The sequence below is a fragment of the Dipodomys merriami genome, unplaced genomic scaffold (genome assembly GCF_024711535.1).
Source record: "Dipodomys merriami isolate MVZ:Mamm:240054 unplaced genomic scaffold, mDipMer1.0.p SCAF_35, whole genome shotgun sequence".
In the NCBI taxonomy this organism is placed as follows: domain Eukaryota; kingdom Metazoa; phylum Chordata; class Mammalia; order Rodentia; family Heteromyidae; genus Dipodomys; species Dipodomys merriami.
In genome coordinates, this window is record NW_027205048.1 from 4,956,370 (window position 1) to 4,983,166 (window position 26,797).

The 26,797-nt window shown below is 40.6% G+C and overlaps 1 protein-coding gene across 5 annotated transcripts in view; it reads right to left on the minus strand.

The window, feature by feature from the left end:
* The window catches only part of Gpam (glycerol-3-phosphate acyltransferase, mitochondrial), a 69,885-nt gene that overhangs the window by 19,838 nt on the left and 23,250 nt on the right, over window positions 1–26,797 (minus strand). For 4 of the 5 annotated variants that reach the window (XM_069987987.1, XM_069987982.1, XM_069987983.1 and 1 more), the window contains 10 exons: window positions 20,283–20,413; window positions 18,567–18,689; window positions 15,426–15,499; window positions 12,140–12,253; window positions 8,829–8,975; window positions 8,014–8,110; window positions 6,995–7,131; window positions 2,892–2,991; window positions 2,353–2,565; window positions 397–510 (listed from right to left, as the gene is read on the minus strand). In XM_069987987.1, the coding sequence (XP_069844088.1) occupies window positions 397–510; window positions 2,353–2,565; window positions 2,892–2,991; window positions 6,995–7,131; window positions 8,014–8,110; window positions 8,829–8,975; window positions 12,140–12,253; window positions 15,426–15,499; window positions 18,567–18,689; window positions 20,283–20,384 (1,221 nt within the window). In that variant the 5' untranslated portion in view covers window positions 20,385–20,413. Of the gene's footprint in view, window positions 1–396; window positions 511–2,352; window positions 2,566–2,891; window positions 2,992–6,994; window positions 7,132–8,013; window positions 8,111–8,828; window positions 8,976–12,139; window positions 12,254–15,425; window positions 15,500–18,566; window positions 18,690–20,282; window positions 20,414–23,148; window positions 23,228–26,797 lie in introns of those variants that run through there. The other variant, XM_069987984.1, reaches the window with a different exon arrangement.

A 26,797-nucleotide genomic window follows, 5' to 3' on the forward strand; every position in this document is an offset into this window, starting at 1 on the left:
TTCTGGTTTTTGAGTGGTTAACTGGAAATAAAGAGTGTCACAGGAACTTTTCTGTCTAGAGTTGCCTCAAACCGCAATCCTCAGATCTCAGCATCCTGAGAAGCTAGGATTACAGGTGTGAGCCATCTATGCCCAGCGGATTTTTTTTTCCTTTTTTAATAGCAGTAAATAGCTTGGCATCTCCCAAAGATAGTCATCTCACCTCTGTGTCACTAGGCACACTTTGACTAAAAAGTTCAGGTGAGGTCACTTTTCTCATAGTGTTGCTTTTCAAGAAAGGAAAGGGATGTCACAGTCAGCAAACATTGGATTAGAGCTGGAACAAGCCCTCAGGGGTTTTTTTTTTTTTGCCTCCAGACAATGCTTTGACCATAGTTGATACCAACAGGCTCTCACCTTTAAGGAAAATGGTTGTGCGAAGTCCACTCTGACATAGCCATAGTTTTTCCGTAACATCCTAATAACACCTCGTGCTACACTCCACAGGCTCTCATTCTTCTTGGGTTTGCCCTAAATTCCAGAGGTGAAAAAATAACATAGTAAGAACTAAGCCAGGTACAGCCATTCTGCTTTCCAAAGGATAGGAGCACAAGATTAAAAGAAGAAAACAAGTTACCCATTAACTAATACCTATGAGAAAATGTTTAGTGTTTACAGAAGCTAAAAGATGTAATGAGTTAGAGAGTCAATATTTACTACTATTCCATTTAGTTCCCATAATTCACACAAGTATAGCTACAAAGTAATGAAGGACAAAATGCCATAACACCCTAAAAACCATTCTGTGAGCAGTCCAAGGGGCTACCTATCTGAAGTCTGTGGATTACCAAGCCTAAATACCTAACTTCAAAGCACTAAATGTCATTATTAACCTCACAGTGTCCACAGAGCTGATGATTTGCTCAGAAAGAATTTATCAAGTATTTGTTGTACATAGAAGGGGAATCGTGAAAGACACCCTTGCATACACAGTCAGGATATTCAAGGACATATCAAGAACACACTGACCACATAGGAAGAATGCCACTCATCTGGTAATCCAAGTCCATCCCTTAAAGTATAAAACCTACAGTGGTCATGTGTCCTTGAATGCCTCACTTATTTAAAGCGGCAAGTTTGAAACAAGTACACTAATTCAGGACCAAACTTGATTCCTCACATTGTTGGTAGGTGTGGTAAGGTAGAAGAACCAAAATGTATGAAAGTTCAACTTACATACTCTATGACCTATCACTTCTACCCCTAGGTAGATGTCAAAATGAATATATAGGGTACCAAGGATCAACTGTGACTTATTCATGTATTGGAATACTGAGTGGCTTTGAGAATTAACTAATTACATACAGCAACAGAGAAGAATCTCAAAAATACCTGTGTGAACAGAAGGAACTAGATCCCAAAAGAGCAAGCACTATTCATCCCATTTATATAACGCTTAGTAACAAGCAAAACTAATATATTCTGTAAGAAGTCAGATAACTGGTTATTCAGAAGGGACTGATAACAGGAGGGGCCCAAGGGAAACTTGTGGAATCTTGACGTGTTTCCCTCATTTGAATGCTGATTACATAGATATATGCACTTGTAAATAACTCAGTGTGCATATTTATCACTTATGCATTCTTTGGGGTAAAAAGTTCATTGCAGCCAGATGATGGTGGTTCATGCCTAGCTACTAAGGAGGCTGAGATCCAGAAGTTCATGTGTTGAGGCCAGCCCCAAAAGAAAAGTCCAAGTGATTTCATTTCTGAAATAGTCAGCAAAGAACTGGACTAGATGTGTGATTCAAGGTGCAAGCTAAATGTGAGCCCAGAGTTCAAACTCTGGGACTGGAAAAAACAGTTTACCAGTGAGCTGGAGATATTGCTCAAGTAGTAAGATACATGTCTACACTGTATAACAAGTGCAAGGCCCTGAGTTTAAATCCCACTACTACCATTATCCTCCCCCCAAAAAAATTAACTGAAAATAAATACTGCCACCCCTCAAATTAATTTGTTGTTCTTTTGTTCACATGAGCCTGCCGGTTCTTCAGGCTTAACTGAAATAAATGCACACATAATCAGCCGGCCCTTCGGAGAGGGGCCAGAAGCCTCCACTTCCCAGTCCTATGACCAAGGCCAATACATAATTGTTCATAGGAAAATACCACACAAGAAGTCTCTGCCTAGTGGATGTCGGAGAGGGAGGCGACCACCATGTCTCCCCAGCCATGTTTCACAACTGCTCTCCAGTTAGACAAGACTAAGAGATACTCTTAGTTAATCCTATAAGCAAAACCAAATGCTAATCATTAGATCTAAAAGAAAACCTGTAAAACAAAACTGAATTTGGCATAGGCACTTCCCTTACCAGTTGTTCACCATTATAGTGACCTTCAATTATGCGATCGTAGGAGATGCCAACCGGTATCACCAAGATGTCGGGGATGGTGTTGGTGGAAAGAGTGTCTACCACCACTGACAACAGTCCTGCCCGGGCACAGGAGGTTTTCCCACTCCGGGAGCGTGTGCCTTCCAGAAAAATCTCCAAGAACTGTTGCTGCCGGAGTAGCTCAACTATATGCTGGAGTATGAGAGAAAGCAACACATGAACTTAGCCACTCAACTTAGATGAAGTTGGAAAAAATTTTCAGGCAAAACTCAGAAAAAAATAGAAACTATAACTTCACTAACGACAAAATACTTCACCTGCACAAATAGCATTAAAGAAGCTTTAACAACACTGTATTTTGGAAAATTCAAAAAAAAAAGTTCATACTTACACCTAAGCCATCATCATTCAAAAGATTCTGAGAACAGTTTTATAAACACTTCAACCCAATCAAATCTTTGTCCTTCCACTTGCTAGCTAACGTAATGGCTTTAAGAATAATTAGAAATCATACACACCCCATGAAGCAAAGCTCTATAGAGAATATCTTTCCGTCCATCTGGTGTTTCATCTAGCCTCCGTCGTATGAAAAAGCCCCCAAGCTTATGGATCAAGGTACTATAAATTCAAAAATGCACTTATTATTTATAAGGAAAAAAAAGACAAATTCCAAGTTACTTCACAACAGTTGCCATTTGTATAAAAACGATCTGTGTTGCCTGAGAGCTGACAGGGAAAACGCAGACATTTATTTTCACGTTATTGACACGTCTCACCCGTTTACATTCCATCAATCTGGAGCCTGTAGGAAATCAGTATGTATACTAAAGTTCTAGTACAGCAGTGCCAAGCCAGAGGATTAGCCCTGGTGTGCTACCCAGAAGAGAACAGGGCACAAATTGTGCAAGGATGATTATTAAAATGCTGTCCACAATCTCAAGATATGGACATTGTCCCATTTCCAGACACACTGAAACTTTCAAATTTGTCTGTAACAAATTTACAGAATGAAGAAAAGTTCCTTGGGGAAAATATTCTCAAATAATTATTACTTAAAGAAGCCAAGGAGAATTCACTAACTTGAAACTGGGTGAAAATAATCTTCATGTACACAGGAATCTAAAAATCCTGATCACAAACCATGTCTATTTTAATAGCATTGATCAACTGTGATAAGAAGTTGCAATTTTCTAAGCCAGGTTTTCCAAACTCACAGCATCTTCCTATTCTCTCAAATGGAATAATTCTTTTCAAATAGATATAGAAATAAATATTTTTATGTATATTGCTATAGAGAAATAATATTTTAAATAATATTTTGAATATTTGTGTGTGTGTGTGTGTGTGTGTGTGTGTGTGTTTGTGTGAGCCTGGGCACTGTCCCTCAGCTCTTTAGCTCAAGTCTAGCAACTCTACTACTTGAGCCACAGCGCCACTTCCAGATTTCTGGTGGTTTATTGGAGATAAGAGTCTCACAGACTTTTCCTGCCTGGGATGGCTTTGAACCATGAATCTCAGATCTCAGCCTCCTGAGTAACTAGGATTACAGGCATAAGCCACCGACAGCCAGCTATATTACTGTATTTTTGGTATCCTCCATAGTCTACATAAAGACTGAGTATCACTTTGAATTCATCCTGCAATGTAAGTTCATAATGAGCTGGGGGCTTGGTGGCTCATGCCTATAATCCTAGCTACTCAGGAGGCTAAGATCTGAGGATTACAGTTCAAAGCCAGCCTAGGCAAGAAAGTCTATGAGACTTGTATCTCCAATTAACCAGTTAAAAAGCAGGAAGTAGAGCTATGGATCAAGTGCTACAGTGCCAGCCTTCAGTGAAAAGCTAAGCAAGAGTGCGAGGCCCTGAGTTCAAGCCCCAAGACCAGCATGCATACACACGCATGCATGCACACATACACACATTCATAATCATGTACCCCAGAAGCAGTTTATGACTATGTGGGTAGGAGTGTGACAAAACAAGGCTGCAGAGAAATAGGCTGGTGATTTATGACAATTATCTATGTCTAAAGAAGGAAGGCTAAGTAGTAACTGACTCAAAGTTCATGAAAGGGCTGAACTGTGAGAAAGTATGAGTAAAATGGGAATGTGGTTGCTCTAATGACAAGAAGAGGCCAGCCTTCTCTGTGACCCCATGGGAACAGTCTTCCTCCTGTGGGACTGTCCACCAGCAACTTTATGATGCCCTTCACATTTCAGATTCCTTGACCTCAGGACAGGATGCGCCCGGGAGTAAAAACAGCTATTCTACTACCCAGAAACCAGGCCTGCACTGTAGGGTCCAATCACAGTATATTGAAGCTAAATGTTTATTTGTCAGCATGCCCCATGGTAAGCTACTTGACAGAGAAAAATACATGTGCTCACTCTCATCCAAAGTGCACCTGGAATCTGGATAAGTATCAATGACTGCATGAATAGACGGCTATGCCTCTGCTGATCACATGGGGCTGGTTAGCTATCGAAGTCCAACACTGAGCCAATGGGCTGGGAACCTGCTCCTGGGCTGGGGATGCTGAAGCCCAGACTGCCACTCTGTACTGCTCTCACCCGCTAGGCCACTTCCCTTCCTGTTTCCATCCAAATGAGTCTCCTCTGCTTCACCTTCTACTCACAGAGCTGACCTTACAGCTACTTTTTTCTCAAACCACCTCAACCCAGTCCTCACCGGCTACCAAGTGGTGATCAGACACACTGTTGACCCTGTTTAGCGAATAGAAAACACCTGTGTCTCTCCTAATACTCTGCTGAACCTGAATCTGGGTTAGTACCAAGTCTTACACATTCACAAAGTACTAAATAGTTTTCAACTTACTAAATACTTTTCAAATCTTCCTATGCCTTTCTCCCAATGAGTACTACTGCACTTCTCATTGAAGCCCTCATTATCTTTTACCCAAACTATTAGAATCAGAATTGAGCTGGGTACCAGTGGCTCACACCTGTAATCCTATCTATTCAAGAGGCTGAGATCTGAGGATCATGGTTCGAAGCCAGCCCAGGTAGAAAAATCCCTAACACTCTTGTATCCAACTAATCAACAAAAAGTTGGAACTGGAAGTATGGTTCAAGTGGTAGAACTCATTTCTTGACTGAAAAAACAAAGCAAATAAACCAGTGACAGTGTGAGGACCCAAGTTCAACCCTCAGTACCAGCAAAAATAAAATAAAATAAACCAGAATCCATTGAACTTCTAATCTAATGTCACCTTTCAAAGCACAGCACCTGCCATTTTTCAAGTAAAGGACAGACACCATACTCTTGGCTGAGAACTTCTTTTAACCCATCTCTTACTACAGGTGCAGCTACCAGCCTCTGATCTCTCCCACCTATCTGTCTATCACCTCCCAATCCCATCACACCCCATGGCTTCATTTTCCACAGAATGCACTGCTTTCTCCTGAAAACTCTAACACACACCATTCATGTTACATTGTACTTCCCACATTTCTAGCTCTAACAAAGAATGAGTTTAAAGTGATAGGTTAATCTTACCGAAAGCGAATATTGTTCCTATAAAGTAATGGCTACCCATCACTACCCAAACAACACTCAGGCCCTACTTCCAAGCCTGATACACTAATCACTATGTGACCTTTTACCCACTTCTAAATATTACTCATCACACTTGAGTATGGTTAGTTCACTAAGTATCCCACAGGAAATACATAAACACTGGAGATAGATAATGGTTTTCTTTTTGGACTATTCCAGTTTTACACACTCCACAATCACTACTTTTATAACACTGTTTACAATAACATGTATCAAAACATATAACAAATACAGTGACAAAAGGAGATAAAGCACAGGGGGAAAAACACAGAAGAAAAAAGAAATTATATAGTACATTAAAAATAACAACAACAAAGAAAAACCTTTTGTGTCCATGTATTGGGAATTCATTTCACTTACCATCATCTTATATGGTCACATGTACATAGCTATTAGCTATTCTGCTCATCTGCTAAGATTATCCTAGACATATACTAATTATTGCAAATAAGGGAAACTATGAAACCTATGTTTCTTTGGCTCTGGCTTACTTCACTTAATATGATTTTTTCCAAGTCCTTCCAGTTCCTTACAAATGGGGCGGTATCATTCTTTCTGATGGAAGCATAGAATTCCATTGTATATACATACTACATTTTCTTGATCCATTCATCTACTGAGGGGCATCTGGGTTGTTTCCATATCTTAGCTATGATGAATAATGTCGCAATAAACATAGTTGTGCTGGTAGTTTTAGTATGGCCTTCTTTATGGTTAGAGAAGAGAAGGGAAAGGGAACAAAAAAATGGTGAGACAAAGGACAAAGGGGGAATCTATGAAATAGCAATACTCACGAGATAGTATGTTGGAAATGATCTGTACAACCTGGGTGGGGGCGTGTTGGAGGGAGGGAAAGTGGGAGGAAAATGAGGGAGAGTAACAACTTAGACAAGAAATGTACTTACTACCTTACGTATATAACTGTAACAACTCTGTACATCACCTTGACAATAAAATTAAAATTAAAAAAATACATAACAATAGCAACAACAAAAGTCAGAATAGCTTTAAATTTTCAATCAACTGTCCAACTGAGCCAATCTTACCTGAAGATGGGAATGTTTAGGTTATTGCCCGAAGCGATGTAGGGCGCTTTGATGTTGTGGCAGAAGAGAATGAAGGTGAGCAGCAGGTAGTCAATATGGGACCGGTGCACAGGCAGGAACAGAAGCGGCAGACTTGTCTAATAGAAAGAAAAATGTCAAATTTCAAATTCAAACATTAAGTCCTAGCCCTCTTTCCAACCATGCTTTGTTTAGGATCACTAATCAGTAACTCACTCTTTGAAAACATTTTACGATAATAATTCTTCTTTACATTGAATACTTATGCAGCTAAATATAAGAGCAACTATAACAACAAAAATCAATTGGGGGAAGAAGAAAAGTAATCAAGGGTTCAAGTTGACTGCAGACATCTTCTAAGAGGTAACCCTAATCATGAGGGGGAAACAAAGAACATAGAATATTTTTTTCTTCTTTTTGTGCTGGTACTGGGGCTTAAATTCAAGACCTCATGCGCTCACTCATGCTCAATGTTGGCACTCTACCACTTGGATCCATACCTCTAGTTGCAGCTTTTTGCTGGTTAAGATACAAGTTTTTTTAGATTTATTTTCCCCAGGCTGCTTTCAAATTGAGATCCTCAGAGCTCAGCCTCCTGAATAGCTAGGAATATAGATGTAGGCCACTAGTGCCCACAAAGCACAGGCTTTTTGAACCAGGCCTGGGTAAACTACTTAATATCTGTGATTTAGAACAGCTTCTTAATCTGCCTATATCTCTGTTTCTTGTGCATAAAATAGAAATTTGTGCCATCTGGTTCCCAATAGCTTATAAAAGTGATTCTGAGCATTATCCTCAGGCTGCCTTGGCCCCATCTCTCCCCCAACTGGCAAGGATTGGAGTGTTGCTGGCCACTGCAGTATCACAATAAGGGGAAGTCTTCCAAGTGGATTGAAACAGAAAACGACACACGGGGAGCATTTCTAAAAGAACTCCATAAACTCTCTACAATTGGTCCATACACATGGGCAAAGAAACAGCAGGTTCACAGAAATGCTTGCCTCGGTTGCAGCTTTAACCATCTCAAGTTGACCCTTGTGAATCTGAATGTTCCAGAAGAAGCTGTTGAATAGTTTTAGCAGCACCCACCCCGTCAATCTGAAAGAAATATTTTGTAAAAATTAGATCTATACACATATAAGTATCCATCTGTATAGGGGTGACTTTGTTTCCTTCAGTTTCCGAGCCAACAACCTAAGAGTACTTGAAAATGACCTCATGTGTGTGCATGGACATCTGTGTATCTGAACTGAAGAATTAGTGGACTAACTTTAAAGACCTATTCCTTATAGAAGTACCCACTTATTATAGACTAAGATCCAATTTCACCCCAATAACGCTTTGTACTTCAAAGACAAATGACCAAGCTAATATTCAGTGAGCAGAATGATCCCTGTAATACACACAAACCACTCCCTTATGACACATCAGCACAGTTTAAGGCAGCTTGAAGCCTACACGGTGTTACTTCTCACAGAGATTGAGTACACATCTAAAAGGTGAACAAAAGTAGCAGTGTTCCTCACTAGACACTATTGAAAATGAACTATATAACTTGTGGGTGGGATGGGAGGGAAAAACTGAGAGAAAGCAAAGGAAGGGGTGACAATGTCCAAAAAGAAATGTGCTCTTCACCTGACTTACGTAACTGTAACCCCTTTGTATATCACCTAGCCATAAAAAAAATTTTTTTTAAAGGAATTGAACTGAACACAGAAATGCAAGGCAGTATCTTCTTCCATGAGCACAAAACTAGGGAGGGAAATGCAAAGTCTATCCCTGTTTGGTTGCAAGCTTCTGCTTTGTCTTTTCATACCTGATCATCCCTGGTGACACAGTGGCGACCATTTCTTGAAGGATCTTCTTGGCTTTCTTCTTCACTTTCTGGAGGGCTTTGGACTGCTGCTGGGCAGAACCATCCGAATTCAACTCAGCAGCCACTTCAGCAATTGCCTCTTGTACTCTGAATTGAACATGGAAAGACATACAATGTAACTAGTTCTATGCTATATTCCCCAGCTAGAAATCACACAACAAAATGTTCACAATGTATGTTCTCTTTAATAAGCCATAACAGAAGAAGAAAAAAGCTCAACTTAGAAGTACTTTCCCTGGCTCTCTATTAATAATATGCCAGGCTTCATAATCCTAAATCAATAAATCCCCCAGCAATCTTTTTTTTTAATTTTTATTTTTTTATTGTGAAAATACTGTACAGAGGGGTTACAATTACATGGGCAAGATAATGGGTACATTTAATCACCCCCAGCAATCTTAAAAGCAGACTTAAATTCAGACACAGTGGCTGACAGAGAGCTATGAGGAATAAAAATGTGACTCTAAGAAAACAGAAAAAGAAAAGTTATCCTTTTAGGCAAACTATTCAGAGGCATGAAAAAACCCACTGTCAAAGTGATGTGTGATTTGTCTTTTGAAATCCTAACTTAATATTTACTTATACTGTCCCCCTATTAGAAGAACCACATGCAAAAATCTCTGGGAAATATCAAAGTGGGGAATTAAATATTTCAAGATTTTTTTCCTAAATTGAACCACTAATTTTAAAAAAGCATAGTTCAAAATCAAAACAGCAATAAGAAATGAGTTAAAGGGAAAAATCTAATGCAGTTTAACTCTTTCACTTGACTTAGTAAAGAAAACATGAGGTTAAATGTTCATAAGCCACATCTAACATCCCAGTTACTACTCAAAATAATGGGACAGCTGAAACATATATAAAGGGTTTTTAGTTTTGTTTTGTAGTTTTAAAAACAATCTTTAAAAATTAATATGTGCATTACAGGAAACACACACACTAGAAACAAAGAGTAAGTTATCCAAGACTGCAATTCTTTCTAGCTGGAATTCTTTCTAGGTCCTACATGTTCACATAAAAATTCATTTTAGATCACTAGGATCATACAGAATGTGTCATGCTTTTCTATACACGGTGACGATTTGCCAATTTAAAATCCCAAAGTCCATGAATACTGTGCAAACCAAGAATCCCCTACAGCAATCTTATAAATAAACAAATTGTAATGTTTTCCTTCAGGACATATTTTTCGCTGAGGACATAACATGACACCAGGACTCTGTATAGAAGTAGTGGTAGAGCCGGGTGGCAGTGGCTCACACTTGTAATGCTAGCTACTCAGGAGGCTGAGATCTGAGGATCGAGATTCAAAGCCAGCCCGGGCAGGAAAGCTGGAGAAACTCTTATCTCCAACAAACCACCAGAAAATCAGAAGTGGCACTGTGGCTCAAGTGGTAGAGTGCTAGCCTTGAGCTGAAGAGGTGAGGGACAGCACCCAGGCCCAGAGTTCAACCCATGACTGACAAAATAAATAAATAAATAAGTAGTTATAGTAACAGTTAAGATACTGCTTTTCCTTAGTGCTGAATTTCAAATGAGACAAAAAACAACAGAAAACACTGATGCACCATTTCTAAAAGGAAGTTTATTAACAAATATGAACTACTAAAATATTAGCAAGAAGATGCTACACCCAGAAGATGGACACACTAATGACTTCCCAAACATACTGAAGGTTAGCAAACAGAGAACACAAGAGTTTCAAATAATTACTTTCATCTACCATTGCTACTGAGTTCAGAAACTCTCCACAATTCATTAATATTAAAGGAACAGCTCCAAGGACAAGGAGGTACCCAGGCTATTCCTTGAATAGCATTTAGTCCACCTGGTAGGAACATTTTCAGAAGATTGAATGAAATCATCTCTATTATCAACTCTTCGCTTGCTTATTCAATAAAGACTAGAGCCAGCACTTTTGAAGCTTTATTTACAACCCCGCAATGGTTAAAAACAACCAGGTCTCAATCCACCTGTCTTCTGCTCTCTAAATTGAGCAATACCACTAAAATAGTCCATATCAAAAAGACAGAACAGAATAACCTTCATCCACACTCCCATGCTCCGGATGATGTACTCTGAGCCCCTACTAGGGCTCAGAAAACCATACCACAAAAATAGGGGGGTTAGCATACTGTGTGCCTTCAAATTAAAAGTAACTGGAAGGCCTTGGGAGCTGCCTGAGAACCAAGGACTTCTGAACATTCTGTTGTATCTCTGAACCCAAAGCACAGGGAGTGGCTCTCTGGAATTCCCTTATCTGCCTGGGGAAACTTCTTCCAAAAGAAATGTGATTGTCTTAACTCTCCCAGAGAACCTCATTCAGTAGGTTGAGTGCCTGGGAAGAGAGGAGAATGAAAGTCTTCACCACATCCAGACAGGCTTCACTTCTCTTCTGGGGGCAGCTCCCACACACTGCCCGAGAGATGGGAGTCTCACTGGGACACTGTTCACAGAGCTCTGCCTTTGCCCTGCCTCCCAGAGCACAGAAGACCTTTGTCCCTCAGCTACTGTCTCTTCTCCTGACTCACTCATCATCTCCTGAAAACCACTGACTAAACTTCAAAATTACCTATGTCCCTTCACTTCCCTCTCTTCCATAGAGAAGTCTCATTGGAGTTACTGGATAATGATCACTCTTGTGATGCCTGGGGTATGTCAATAAATTCACAAGCCTATTACTTCTGCTACTCTCTTAGGCGTCAGTTTGTTGAAACTTTGGAGGGCAGAGAGAAAGTATCCCCTGCCCCTCTACCCTTTTTCCTTCCTACACATGGGCTAGGTCAACATCCGATGTTGACAAGCAAATGCCTCTAAGAATAAAGACAACCTCTACTCTTTTAGATTTCTAACAATGATTTCCACAGCATGAATTTACCCCTAGGTACTAAATAACTATTTGACACCAACAAACTCAATTCCTTTTGGACTATAAAACTGAAAATGTGATGTCATCAATAGCTACAAAACAGAAACCTTACTACTACAGAACCCTGGAAGCATGTGGATCTCTGAACTCTAGCTCATGATTCGCTTTTCACCTACTGAAAATCCATCCAGACCAGAATCCATAAAACAGGACGGCTTTTCTTGCAGGGTTCTGTTTACCTCCTGCCACAACCTCGCCCCACACCCATGCCCATCCTTTGCAGCTGAACATTTCATGTTCGGAAGTGCAAACACTTCAGGAGACCAAAGATTCCACGCATCCCCGCCCCTCCGCACCTTGCCGACAGTGTCCCTATCCTCACCTGCTGCTGTTTAGGACATTTTCTGTGATATTGGTGGCAAACATGCCCTTATGGACATCCCGCTCTTGAATGAACAGGATGTATGAAAGACGTCTGGCAAGCCAGCCGCGGTGCCTAGAATGTAAATATAAATGAATTAGCAACAAAGCCCTAGGTGTCCCTTGAGGAACACCTAGACTATCACAACAAGAACAACCCTTGGAGGTCAACCATTTGAGACTTAGGCTCTCCTCTAGCAAATTCGCTTTGGTACTATAAGATGCTATGCAGCAATTCAATGTGCAATGTCTTTCATGCACTCTCAAGTAAAATTAAAACTCATAATTTATGCATTAATACTTGAATAATCTTACTTTGTTGAATAATAACCCTAATTTTTAAAAAAGTAAAAATCTGTTAAAGCTAGGCATTGGTGGCTCATGCCTATAATCCTAGCTGAGTGGGCTGAGATCTGAAGATCACAATTTGAAGCCAGACCAGGCAGGAAAGACTCTGATCTCCAACTAATCACCAGAAAACTAGAGTGGAGCCATGGCTCAAAATGCTAGAGTGCTATCCTTAAGCAAATAAAGCTCAGGGACAGAGGCCAGGCCCTTAGTAAGCGCCATGACTGACAAAAAGAAAAAGAAAAAAATCTTGACACTTAATACCACTAATTAGGCAAATATGTCAAATGTGAAATAGCCTAAACACACATATATGTATATATGTATGTGGTATGTGTATATACATATATATATGGCTTATAGAAAGATTTGGTACTTTTCCCCTAACATAAATGATATATGACTGCTTTTTATTATTATTACTACATATTTCTTCTAAGATAATCACTGATTCCAAATTGAATCAACAAAGGCTGATCAGACAAAAGAAATCAAGCAATAACCAGCCTATGAAATGACCTAAATACTTGAACTGAGTTCAATAACCCAGTTTGTTTTCCAACAAACATTCTATATAACTGAGGGACAAGAAATATTCCTCACAGTGACTGTGGCTATTTGCTAGTTAGATGGGGGTCTGGGTAGCTACATTTCAGAATAAAAATGCTACAAGTCTGCATTACATAATGATTTGCCACTCTTTGCAATGATTATGTAATCCTGCACAGTCACTCTCTCTGCAGTGATACAGACAGAGGGACATTTCAAGCAGAAACAAAGTCTCTCTAAAAGGACCTGGAAAACTTACACTGGGGATATAATTTGGTGAGAATCACCATTCCTTACCTCTACTCTTATTTTTTTCCCTTCCTCCTTTCTTTTGTCTCAATCTTCTGAAAAGTTAGCTAAATATGCAGCATTCTTTCTAAAGTCTTCCTTCAGTGGAAGGAATCAGTGGTTAAGATACAAAGTCCAGCTCTGTATGAAATTCCCTTGAAACCGACCAAAAGCACTGTGCATATGACTGAAAGCAGTGTGTGTGTCAATGTAAACACTGTGTGTATGTGTGTGTGTGTGTGTGTGTGTGTGTGTGTGTGATTGAAAGCACTGCATGTGTGTGACTGCAAACACTGTGTGTGTCAAAGTGTGGAAGAATGAGTAAGTGCATGAAAGTGTAGAGCACTTATAACAGTATGTGAGAGAAAGTGTGTTGGCATGGAAGTGGTAAGGGTATGTTTGTTTGTAAAGATATTTAGACCTTGTTTCATATGACTCATAAGCCGAATAACTGTGGAGCAGCTTCCTGCACTGAACAATACAACCAATGCTATTTTTCTTAACTACTCTGCTTGGGGACAACAGCAAAAGTTTTGGTTTCATATGTAAAATATTTATTTAAATAAGCCAAATAGTACTGTATCCCTTTATTTAGGTTATCAACCATATCAACCAAGAAAAATACTTCAATGGCCCAAGTCTCTCCTTTAAATTCCAGAGAGACAGAGACAGAAAGACAGAGAGAGACAAGAGGTGGAGGAGGAAGAGAAATAGGTGGAGGATGAAGGGAGGAGGAGAGAAGAGGGTGAAGGAGAAGTGAGAAGAAGAAGAGAAGGAGGAGAAAGGAGAGGAGAAGGAGGGAGAGGAAAAGGAAGAAAGAAGAAGAAGGAGGAGGAGGAGGAGGAGGAGAAGGAAAAGAAGGAGATGGAGGAGGAGAAGAGGGGGAGGTGAGGAAGGAGGAGGAAGAGCACAAGGAGAAGGTAGATGAAGAATAGGAGGAGAAAAGAGCAGCCTGAGGATAGGAAAAAAATACATCCTTTATATCCCTTGAATTAAACTTTTAGTCCGTGTGTGTGTGTGTGTGTGTGTGTGTGTGTGTGTGTGTGTGTGTGTGTGTGTGTACATCCTCATTTAGAATCTCTTCCTCTAGTAATATCAGAAAGGCTTCTACATCCCTTTCCCTTGAATTAAACTTTTAGTGTGTGTGTGTGTGTGTGTGTGTGTGTGTGTGTGTGTGTGTGTGTGTGTGTGTGTGTGTGTGTGTGTGTGTGTGTGTGTGTGTGTGTGTGTGTGTGTGTGTGTGTGTGTGTGTGTGTGTGTGTGTGTGTGTGTGTGTGTGTGTGTACATCCTCATTTAGAATCTCTTCCTCTAGTAATATCAGAAAGGCTTCAAATCTCTTCCTCTAGTAATATCAGAAAGGCTTCAAATGTCCATACTTGACTTGTTAGGCCAATTTGCATTCTCATCACCTGAGCCTACCACTCCCTACTTCAGGCATCTTTTCGCACAATTCCAAGGCCTGGTAGAAGTTCTGATTCCTGCTTCTCTTGCCTAAAACACACAGCCTTCTAATTCTTTATCCTCTCACTTAGATTCTATAAAACAAAGGCCCTTCTCTCTCTCTCTCCCTCTCTGACACCTACCAATCCATCTCCATATGTCTGGAATTTAGAAATAAAAATTCTGAAAAATCTTAGCTACATAAGCTAAAGAACATTTGCTCAGTAGAGGAAAACATTTTTTAATATTCTATAGGTCAGGCAAAAATTTTAATCATGTACACTTTCTATGGAGTATGAAACAGTCAAAATAGATCATAAAACATTCAAAACTACATCTCTCCTTAAATATTTACCAAGGTTTAGCAAAAGTTGGCGTTATGAATAAGTTAAGTACACTCCAAGTACAATGACATGCCCCGGGGATATTTGTTGGTACAGCACAGGCTAATAGTGTTAGATCTTTTTGGTGTCTATCCTGCTTCTAATTTTTACATAAGACTTCTAGGTAGAAGCTCATATTCTATTTATTCTCAAAACTAGACTTATCTTAAAGTATGCTCATTGACATTACAGAATTTTTATTTTGTGATTTAGTAGAAGTATAAAAAGTTTCTTTTTACCTGGTATGAGTTTCGTTGATATAAATAACATTCCGCAAACCCAAAGATGGAATGCTAGGGTTAAAAAATTTTTCCTGTGTAAAACAAAACAAAACAAAATAAGTGAATAGACAAGTGGATTGCTGGTAAAGAATTCCCATTCCTATTTCTAGATGACTTTTAATATCCAAACATAAAATTGGACATTGCTTTGAAAATCTACCATGATAAAGAAAAACAGGTTTATTCAAAAGTCCTCTGACTATTTCAAAGGTCACAAAGTCAATTTTTTCATAGTATATCTCTACATTTAAAAAAACTCACAGTTAATTGCTTTTTAATACACATATATGCAGATATAAAATCAAAACATAACATGTTAAAACATACACACATCCTCATAAACACATACTGAAGTGAACACAGGGCATGCCCACCCTACCCTCCGTATCAGATGCATACTGTCCTAATATGCAGGTTAGCGTACAGTAAATCATCCAAATAGCTCAAAGTACTTTATTAATACTCATTAATATTAACATTCATTTCCATATCACGTGGTGATATAAGACTGTCCGTACAAGGTAGTAATGAAGGTGGGAAAACATTCCCAGTATCTCAGGTAAGCAAAGCCCTGTCCGCTACATCACCCTTGGTCTCACCCCGCCTCTTCATTGGGTTTCAGAGGCCAGTCTTTAGATCAGGGCATCCAGATAAGCAGGGGTTATATTTGTCAAAATTAGTTTGCTTGGTTTTGCTTTTTTTAATTTTTGCCAGTCCTGAGGCTTGAACTCAGGGCCTGTCCCTGAGCTTCTTTTGCTCAAGGCTAGCACTCTACCACTCGAGCCACAGCACCATTTCTGGCTTTTTCTGTTTATGTGGACTGAGGTATTGAATCCAGGGCTTCACGCACGATAGGCGAGCACTTTACCACTAAGCCACCTTCCCAGCCACAACAGCAGTTTTTAATGTCAGACAGCCAAAGGGTTTTGGCCTCTTCCCTTTCTGTCTCACTCTTTACCTTTACCCCCAAAGAACTAGAATTAGCTTAAATCATTCACAAGGACAGTCACAGATCTGTCACAAGTCACAAGTACTATGCAAAGTACCTCATGGTTATGATTAGATCACTAAATCTCCTGATATAACACAGTAAGATCATGGTCCCCATTAAGGCTGGTTAGAAGTTCAGAAGATTTCAAATATAAACTTGTTAGATCTGAAAAGATCCAAAAAACTCTTCAATTGAGAAAAACACAATTTTCCTCAATTCAGTCTAAGATCTTGCTCCCAAAGAATGTGGTCTACCTATTCCCCTGTATGACTGTTCACATAATGAAAAAAATGTACATGCATAGGTTATTATCTCTATAGATGATCTTCAAAGATAATCTAGAGACAATTCAGTTGGAAAGAGGAAGTTAGAAAAGGTATATGACTCACAAGTAAATGCTAATTTAAAAAGACATACTGTACCCTCAAAAAAGATGTAAAAGCCAGGTACCAGTGGCTCACGCCTGTAATCCTAGCTACTCAGGAGGCTGAGACCTGAGGATAGTAGTTCAAAGCCAGCCCAAGCAGGAAGTCTATGAGACTCCTATCTCCAATTTATCACCAGAAAAAACAGAAGTGGCACTGTGGCTCAAGTGGTAAAGTACTGGCCTTGAGCTGAAGAGCTCAGAAACAGAGCCCAAGATCAGAGTTCAAGCCCCATGACCAAAAAAAAAAAAAAAAAAAAAAGATGTTAAAAAATACTTAAGTAAAATTTCTTTAGAGAAGAAATTCCTTTAGAGATTTCTTTACAAGCAGGATTTCAGAGTAATTATAGCAAATGTCAAAAACAGTACAGTATTTCCATTCCACACAAGTTATTTTAAATGAACATGCCATGGAAGGAGATCAAGTTCAGCTTGATCAATTACCATACTGATGCAAAAATGAATGATCTGTTGTACTATCTCTAGCCACTCAACCCTCACTAGCCCCAAATAATTCTTTATATTGCTTTCTGATTTCAGAACACGTTGTAACACTGTGGTTACTATACTGTTTTGAATACTCATTTAAAATTAGAATTAGATGAAATGCCAGATCTAAAAAGGTCTGACCTTCTATTTAAATCTTTATTTCCCCTCTCCTCTGAAAAGGAACTGGCTTTACTCCTGGACCAGAAATTTCCATGATCTTTCAGTATTACCACATTCTTGCAGCATGGCCCTTTAGTTTAAAACAAATACTTCTAATAAATTCTTGATCAGACCTAAACATTGAGCACAAACTGCTTGAGACTTACAAAAATCTCTCTGATGTTAGGAAATCACTTTACATGAAACTTGGAATTCTATTTCCTATTAGGCCAACCCCCAGTAGTGAACTATTCATATAGATTAGAATGAACACATATTAGTAACAGGCACTTAAATGGCAGAATTCCTGCCTCATAATAACTGGCCCATCCCAGAGTGAGCTTAACAACCAAATATAACCTTTTAAAAGGTAACTATAATGCCTGAACAGTGACAAACAACATTCTACACCTTGTGCCAAATTATCCCTCACCACCTGCCATCAGAAGTACACTGCTCACCCACCTCAGCTCTTCCCAAGTACTGCAGTCACTAGCTCCCTTCCACCAAAACACAAGCAACAAATATAAACATATTCTTTCTTAAATCTTCACCCTAACATCTTAGTGACCATTTTTTACTATCACAGTCAGAAGACATTCCTGAGCAAGAGAAACACAGCCAAAGCCAACAGAAAAGCCACAGCTTGAACTCTGTCTCCCAGCATCTCTCATCTTGCCAGGATGCTAACATTAAGGCTAAAAGCCAAAGTCTGGAAGGTACGTGAAGGTTCCTTCTAGCTCTCTGGAAGAGTTAACTCTAGGTAAGATCTACTCTCTCCATAAAATCATACTAAAGCCACAAAGGAACCAAGATGTTGCCTACATTTATGATGAAACCAATATGGGGGGAGAGGGGAGGAAAGAAAAATCAAGTCAACATCTCTACTTGGAATAGTTGGTGTATAAATGTGGGTCTCAGTTCTAAGAACAAACCACGTCCACTAACACCAAACCACAAAAATGCACACAAAGCTAGAAACCTATGTCACATATTTTGCTGTTTCTTAAAGGCCACCAAACAGGAATATTCTTACCCAGCTCTGAGGAGTGCAGGAATAACAGCATCTTCCAACAAATGGTCTTTTCCGGCTCATGAGGCTTTCTTTCCATTTTAACGTTGCAGATCTGAAGAAGGTGGGTCTAAAACCACAGTCACCCTAATGAAGATTTAGGAAAAATAGAGTCTAAATGGAAAGAGAATTATACTTATCTGCTTGCTCTCTAAAACTTAGATTTCATTATGTTAACCAAAATAAGCCAAGCAAAGAAAGACAAATACCACATGCCCTCACACATAGGTAAAAGGCAAAAAAGTTGGCCCAGGAGAATTAGAGTAGAATAATGGCTGTTGGCTAGGCAAGTTGGTAAGTAAAGAAAGTTTGGAGAATGGGTACAATTATATAGGAACATTGCATTCTTGTGGTCCAGGGCACTGTAAAATTAAACTCAAGGCGTCTAGTACTGGAGTAATGTCAACAGATTTTTTTTCTTTTTAGATTTTGTTGTTGTTGTGTTTGTTTTCCAGATAAGGTCTTGAGCTTTTGCCTGGGCTGGTCTCAAAACTGTGATCCTCCTATCCCTACCTCCCAAATAGCTTGGATTATATAGGAATGCACGACCACACAATGATAACTTATTATACATTCCTCAATCACTAGAAGAGAGCATTTTTGAGTATTTCTTTGTTTTGTTTTGTTTTGGTCATGGGGCTTGAACTCTGGGCCTGAGCGCTTTCACTCAGCTCTTCAGCTCAAGGCTAGTGCTCTACCACTTCTGGTGCCACTTCTGGTCTTCTCTGGTGGTTTATTGGAGATAAGAGTTTCATGGACTTACTGCCCGGGCTGGCTTTGAACCATGATCTTCAGATCTCAGCCTCCTGAGTAGCTAGGATTACAGGCATGAGCCACGGGCACCCGGAGCATTTTTGAATATTTCTAAGACAAGGAAATAATCATTGTTCGAATTGATGGATTAATCCTGATTGGATACTTGCACATTTATTACATATGTTGAAGTGAGACACTGTAGCCCCATGAGTACGAACAATTATCATATTAAAATGGTTAAATGCCTTACAGCTTAAAATATTTTACTTTAATGAAAAAGAAGATAAACATAGTAACATTCCTTTATTATATCAAGTGGCAGCAAAGGCTAGCATTTAAATTATAGCCATGTTGCTACATTAGGGCAAAACCCTGCTCTGTTATTCTAAAAGTTTTCTCTGAACTTTGAGCTCATTAGTTGCTCAAATCCTATTGATATAAATCATTTTTTAAAAAAATAGAATGCCATATTATATGAAAATAAGGAAAACAGTACAACACAGAACATGTTTTTTACACTAGATTCATACAAATTTTTCTCATATTTAATTTTTAAAGTCTATTTCCATTATTCATGCTTATTAAATAAAAATTATAGAGAGTAGCTACCCAGAGAAAAGGAAAATAATCTCTTTATAGATAATTACATGACCCAAAACAACTACTAGGGTCCCTACCTCCAGGCAAAAGTGTTTTTGCTTTTTAACATAATCTCTGTACTTCAAATTTTGTATCCAATTTTTCTTCCCAATTATAACAATACCATAAAAATGTCTATAATTGTTACATTTTATAATCTCGCTTCTAACCATTGAAGGCAATTTCTGCAACAAATAATCTCTATTTCATATTATGTTGCTGTGATAACACTGAAATGAACATTGCTGAGCTAAATTAGGCTTTTAACTTGTCTCTCAAACTTACCCATTCCTCACTTGCATGTTTACATCGACTGAGGCTGTATTCTGAAGAATTGGGCAGATAAGAAACATCTATTGTGCCAAGGGTCAGTGCAGACTCATCCATGTCCCAGAATGTAACTCCCAAATCATGTGCTGTAAGAAATATATACCACTTAATGAGGAATCCAGAAAGTTAATATTGCAATTCTAGATTTTGACTTGTATATTAATTGTTCCCCAGTAGGCTAACAAATGAATTGGTAGATTTCTACTCGATTGAGTTACACTGTAAAAACTGCCTTTGATGGGTTGGCATGAACTCAGTGAAACTACCCAGACTGGAGAGATGGGGAGTGTCATATTTGTACCTTGAATACTAACGTTACAATTCATGTGTCCTTAGATTTCTTCAACAAAACACCTGTGAATACTCCTTTGCAAATGTGTAATTAGGTATAATAATTATAATATAATTGTGCCCAGAATACAACAAATAATTATCTCATTGATATTAATAACTAAATAATTCTCAGAGAATGAAGAAATACATTTATTTAACTCAACAAAGTACATGCATACACACAACTTTTAAGATTATGAGCTGGGAATTTTCATGCATGCACACTTAGGCAGCATAAACTGGACAAAAGTAATTAAGGTATCTCCATAAAATGAATTAAGCTTCTTAGTTTTCATAACATGCTGTAAAAGCAATGGTCTTTGTACAAGACATCCTCAGAGCTATACAAGAGAAGCACATCATTTACAAACGTCTCTGGCTTTTAAGTTTTCAATCTTTTCAATAAGTCTCTTCTTAGCCTAAGGGAAAATATTCACTGGAAGCAAACTCTAAAATAGATATTAATGCACAATATTAAAACTTTCTGTCTCCTCTAGTTTAGCTTTGGGCAATTTCTCACCTGGATTAATTACTTAAAATCCTTAAAAAAATCACCTCCATGTAGCAGAGCTCTGCGAAGGTATATTCTAATTTCTTTTCAATTACCATATGGAGTTGCTACAGTAACTATGAACCTCAGTCTAACTCTTCTGTCCTTGACCTATTACCCATAAGTAACAATGTATCACCACAGGCCCTAGGAAGAAGAGTAAAGCTGTGCACATGGAACAAAAATTCTGCGTTAGCACACAACAGTGTGAACACAAGCTGCCTCCTGTTATGGGGGGGGGGGGGAGGGAGTAAGGAGGTAGCTGGGAAGCAAAAGAGAGACAGGAGAGACAGGTGCCAATAGGAAGTCCATGCCTTGCTCCTCCTCCCTCCCCAAAGAGTTTAGGAAGGAGAAAGGGGGGGGAAGGGAAGGAGAAGGAAGGGGGAGGGGGAAGGGAAGGAGGAGGAAGGGGGGGAGGGAGGAAAGAAGAAGAAGAAGAAGAAGAAGAAGAAGAAGAAGAAGAAGAAGAAGAAGAAGAAGAAGAAGAAGAAGAAGAAGAAGAAGAAGAAGAAGAAGAAGAAGAAGAAGAAGAAGAGGAAGAAGAAGAAGAAGAAGAAGAAGAAGAAGGAGAAGAGGAGGAGGAGGAGGAAGAGGAGGAGGAGGAGGAGGCGACAGTGGCGGCAGTGGCAAAGAAGACAAGAAGAAGGAGAAGAAGGAGGAGGAGGAGGAGGAGGAGGAGGAGGAGGAGGAGGAGGAGGAGGAGGAGGAGGAGAAGAAGAAGAAGAAGAAGAAGAAGAAGAAGAAGAAGAAGAAGAAGAAGAAGAAGAAGAAGAAGAGGAGGAGGAGGAGGAGGAGGAGGAGGAGGAAGAAGAGGAGGAAGGAGAAGAGGAAGATAGACAGAGGACCAGCTTTTAAGTTTTTTAGGGTCCAGTCATGGGGCCTGAACTCTGGGCCTGGGCGCTGTCCCTCAGCTCTTCAGCTCAAGGCTAGCGCTCTACCACTTGAGCCACAGCGCCACTTCCGGCCTTTTTCTTTTTGCTTATATGGTGCTGAGGAATCGAACCCAGGGCCTCAGGCATGCAAGGCAAGCACTCTACCACTGAGCCACCTTCCCAGCCCCCAGCTTTTAAGTTTAAACACACACACACACACACACACACACACACACACACACACACACACACACACACACACACACACACACACACACACACACACACACACACACACACACACACACACACTCTGAATCTCGGCACGTTGGACTCCTATGCCTCGGTTTCCCCCTCTGGAAAATGGGCAGAATGCTCCGCATCCTCCTCGGGCTGCACTAGGAGTGGCTAACTCGTACCCAGCACGTGACACGGGTGCCGGCCCGGTCTCACCAACATGGTCCCCCCCTGATCATCCCCAGCTCGGTCTCACCAACGTGGTGCCCCCCCCGATCATCCCCAGCCCGGTCTCACCAACGTGGTGCCCCCCCCATCATCCCCAGCCCGGTCTCACCAACGTGGTCCCCCGGCCCCCCGATCATCCCCAGCCCGGTCTCACCAACATGGTCCCCCCGCCCCCCGATCATCCCCAGCCCGGTCTCACCAACATGGTCCCCCCCCATCATCCCCAGCCCGGTCTCACCAACATGGTCCCCCCCCATCATCCCCAGCCCGGTCTCACCAACATGGTGCCCCCCCCATCATCCCCAGCCCGGTCTCACCAACATGGTCCCCCCCCCCATCATCCCCAGCCCGGTCTCACCAACGTGGTGCCCCCCTCCCCATCATCCCCAGCCGGCTGCTCTCGGCGCGCTGCACCCGCTCCGGCGAGGCTCCGGCCCAAGCCCGCGGCAGGTGTCCCGCCCGGCTGGGCTTTGACCTGCCTGTCCCGCCCGGCTGCGCCCGGCCCCTCCTCGGCTTCCCAGGAGCTGCAGGGAGGGGAGGAGCCGGGGAATCGCACCGCGGGGATCCGGCCAGGCACCGGGGCGAGGGGGCGACCACGCACCTGTCCGAGCGCTGCAGCGCCCCGGCGGAGCGGCCTCCCGCACCCGCCCCGCCCCGAAGCTCCGCCCGCAGCTCCGGCCTCCGCGGCAGCTGCCCCGACTTCAAGCAAGTGCTTGCTGCAATGTCGCTCCCCGATGATGCAACCGGCTCCAGGAATGACGTAGCCAGAGCTGCTAGTGACAGGCCAGGGGCGGGCCAGGGCTGAGAGTGAGGGGCGGGTCCTGGGCTTGTGTGGGGCGGGCCAGGGGCGGGGCCAGGGGCGGGGCCAGGTGGCCTTGTGCAACGTGGTAGATCTGAGTGTGTGTGTGTGTGTGTGTGTGTGTGTGTGTGTGTGTGAGAGAGAGAGAGAGAGAGAGAGAGAGAGAGAGAGAGAGAAATCTGGGGCGAAGGGTTTAATCGGGATTTGTATTTCCTGGCTGGAAGGGGGTGTATGGTGCTGTCTGGGGACTGGTATCTCCTCCGGGTCTGTCTGTGTATAATATGGAAATTTGTACCTCTTCCAAGCTCAGCTGGGGCGAGGAGTCTGATCATACATGATCTGCCCTTTGATGACGTTTGTAAGGGGATGCAAAATTGATTAGGATGAGGGCTGCCGAGATAGTGAATATCTTGTATGATTTCGATTTCTATAAGAGGAGCCCAGCCTCTATGGAAAATGTGGGATAGAACAAGAAAAACAAAGAGCCAAAGATACAAAGCCTCAGTTAGGCAGGAGAAATGATTTTGGTTTTTTTCTTTCCTTTGAAATATTGTACATATAGTACCTGATGTATACTGTACACTTAGTAAATAATAATACATTGTATTCTGAGATACTGAAATGTACATTTCAAATGTTCTCACCACAAAAAAATCATGGTTTTTGAGGTAATGGTGTGTTAATTAATCACTTCACCTCATATTCATAAATCAAATTACTCATACTTTGTAACAGATTTGTCATTTTATAAGTAAAGCATATTTTTCAAACGGCTTAAAGTCTGTGCCAAAATTTGTCTCCCTTTAGCCATTTGAACAGAACACTGTGCAAGAAGAGACTCTTTGGCAATATTAATCATGCCACCGACAAAGCCAATGGCACATTTGCAATTTAAAAGGGAAATGATAACCTTTTGCTTGCACTCAGGCCACAAGCATCAAAGATGAACTAGGAACTGAGAAAACAAAGATGACTAAGACAATCTCTGTCCTCAAGCCTCTGCCAACAGCCCTTGTCCCCATTGCATGAATTAGCTCCCATCCTCTGCTCAAATCTTTGCCTGCCTCCACACAATTAAAACCCATCCAAAGCTCTCTAGAGTACACATGTCTCAGTTTGAAACACAAGTCTGACACACAGGCTCCCATTTTTCTCACTCCTCTCCAGCAGGAGGCACTACCCCTCTGATTGTTCTGGGACAAGCCACAGTCACTCATACTTCTAACTTCGCTCATGTCATTCTCTCCCCAGATTGTAAAGCTCACAAACTAGTTCCCCAAGTCTTCCCTCCTATCTCTAGGCCTCAATTATCACACTTTCCTGTGAAATTTCACAGATAAGCTATGGCATCACATCATGAGTCTTTCTCAATCTGTGTCAGACTTTCACAGGATTACAAACTCATCTGCCAGGGACTTGTTTCAATCTAATTATCATTTCATTCCTTGATATAGTAAAGAGCTCAACAAATACTCCAGCTGAGAAACAGCAAGAATTTCTTTTCTTGGACTTGCTACTTCTGTGTATGGGGGATACTTCTTCTTCTGAAAAATTCCAAACAATAAAAGTGAATATTCCTATTTTTTTTTAAGAGATTGACCTTCTTGAAGTCAAAGTCCCTGTCTTTACCTTAGCAACAAGCCCATACCTAGTTCTAAATTACTATATATTGAGAAGAATAAAATAGATTACAATTCCAAACATTCCAAGGTATTTGTGCACAATTACTGGCTCCTAACAAAGAAAAAAAGATGGAGAGAAAAAAAATACAGAAAAAGCCTTAGGGTTTGAATCACTGCTACAGGGCCAGTAAAGAAATGGAGAAAAGTGAGGATCATAGAAATTTTTAAAAAGTAAGCTAGAGGGGAAAATTGTCTTACCATAAAAGTCACATACAACTCTTCATTAACACTCACTGCACAAGGTTATGCCCCTGTAAATGTGGACTGATTGCATGCCAGGTATTTCATGTTGCTTAATGAAATGGTTTTGGAAACAGATGACACCTTGGTATTCTAAGTGACACCCTCGGAATCTAAACAATAATTTCTAGCCAGCCAGTCTAGCCAACCAAAATGGAGCAGCAGGACTCAATTTACTGTCCGGCTTAAAGAAACTGAAAACAAACAGACAACTATAAAACAATGGCTTCCAAACATTAGATCATGTAGCTTGTCAAGACAGGAGTCCCAGGGAAAGGAAACAAATGAGCCCTATAATTCTCTGAGTTTATCACCTAGAGTGGCCACACTGTAGCACAGAGAAAAACATAGAAATCTTCTGAGTTGAGGAGCTAAAACTGGAAGACCAGGAAGGCCAATACAGCTGGACTTGGAAATGAAGTTACAGAAATTAGGAAACCACACAGAGAGAGAAGGAAACATGGAGATCTTCAAAAGATTTCCATCCGCTCTCCAGCAAATGAGTGTAGATATATGAGGAACCTGCCCAGATCAGGGCAGAGCAGCTTATAAAGAGAAGAAGCAACAATTTAATTCTTTGTTTTTACAAATCACAGCAGAAAGATATTCCATGATCTTATATAAATGACCATGAACAGTGCCCAATCCTGGCACTTAGAGTGCAAAGATGTAAGACTAGAAAATTGTGATTTGTGTCACAAATGATCTCACAAAAGGGGCAGGGCAAATTAGCCTTACAGAAAGTTCTACTGTGGTCCAAAATTAACAAACCTTCAAAAGCCATCCTCCTAGAGGATCAACCTATTCCTAAGAGCAAAGAATCCAAGAACCAAGCACAAGAATGCGTATAGATAATCAAAACAATCAACATCTAAAGATAAAATTCCTAATGGTACTGAATCAAAATTGTAGATGTATTAAAAAATGCAGGAAAAAAAAATAATCACCCAGGGGCTGGGAAGGTGGCTCAGTGGTAGAGCGCTTGCCTTGCATGCATGAGGCCCAGGGTTCAATTCCTCAGCACCACATAAGAAAAAAGAAAAAAGCCAGCAGTGGCATTGTGGCTCAAGTGGTAGAGTGCTAGCCTTGAGCTGAAGAGCTGAGGGGCAGCGCCCAGGCCCAGAGTTCAGGCCCCACCACTGGACCCAAAAAAAAAAAAAAAATCACCCATACTGAGAAAGTAGAGGGAGGCCTAGGAAATCTATTGTTTGGAAGAGTCCTAGAAATAATAAATGATAGAAGTAGACAAGGACATGCTAAGCACCAACATGGAAAATCTTTTAAACATTAAAAAAAATCCAAACCATCTAGTGATTATTAAATCATAGTCATTTTATATGTGCATATACACATGCAGATGATTCACAACAGATTAAAAAGGAGAGCAAAGAATGTTAAAATACATTACAAACTACCCAAAATGAAATTGTGAGAGAGGAAAAAGACTAAAAATAAAAATAAACAAAGTATTAATAAACTTAGTATACATGCAATTGATGTCCTTGAAGGAATAAAAAAGGAAGACAAGG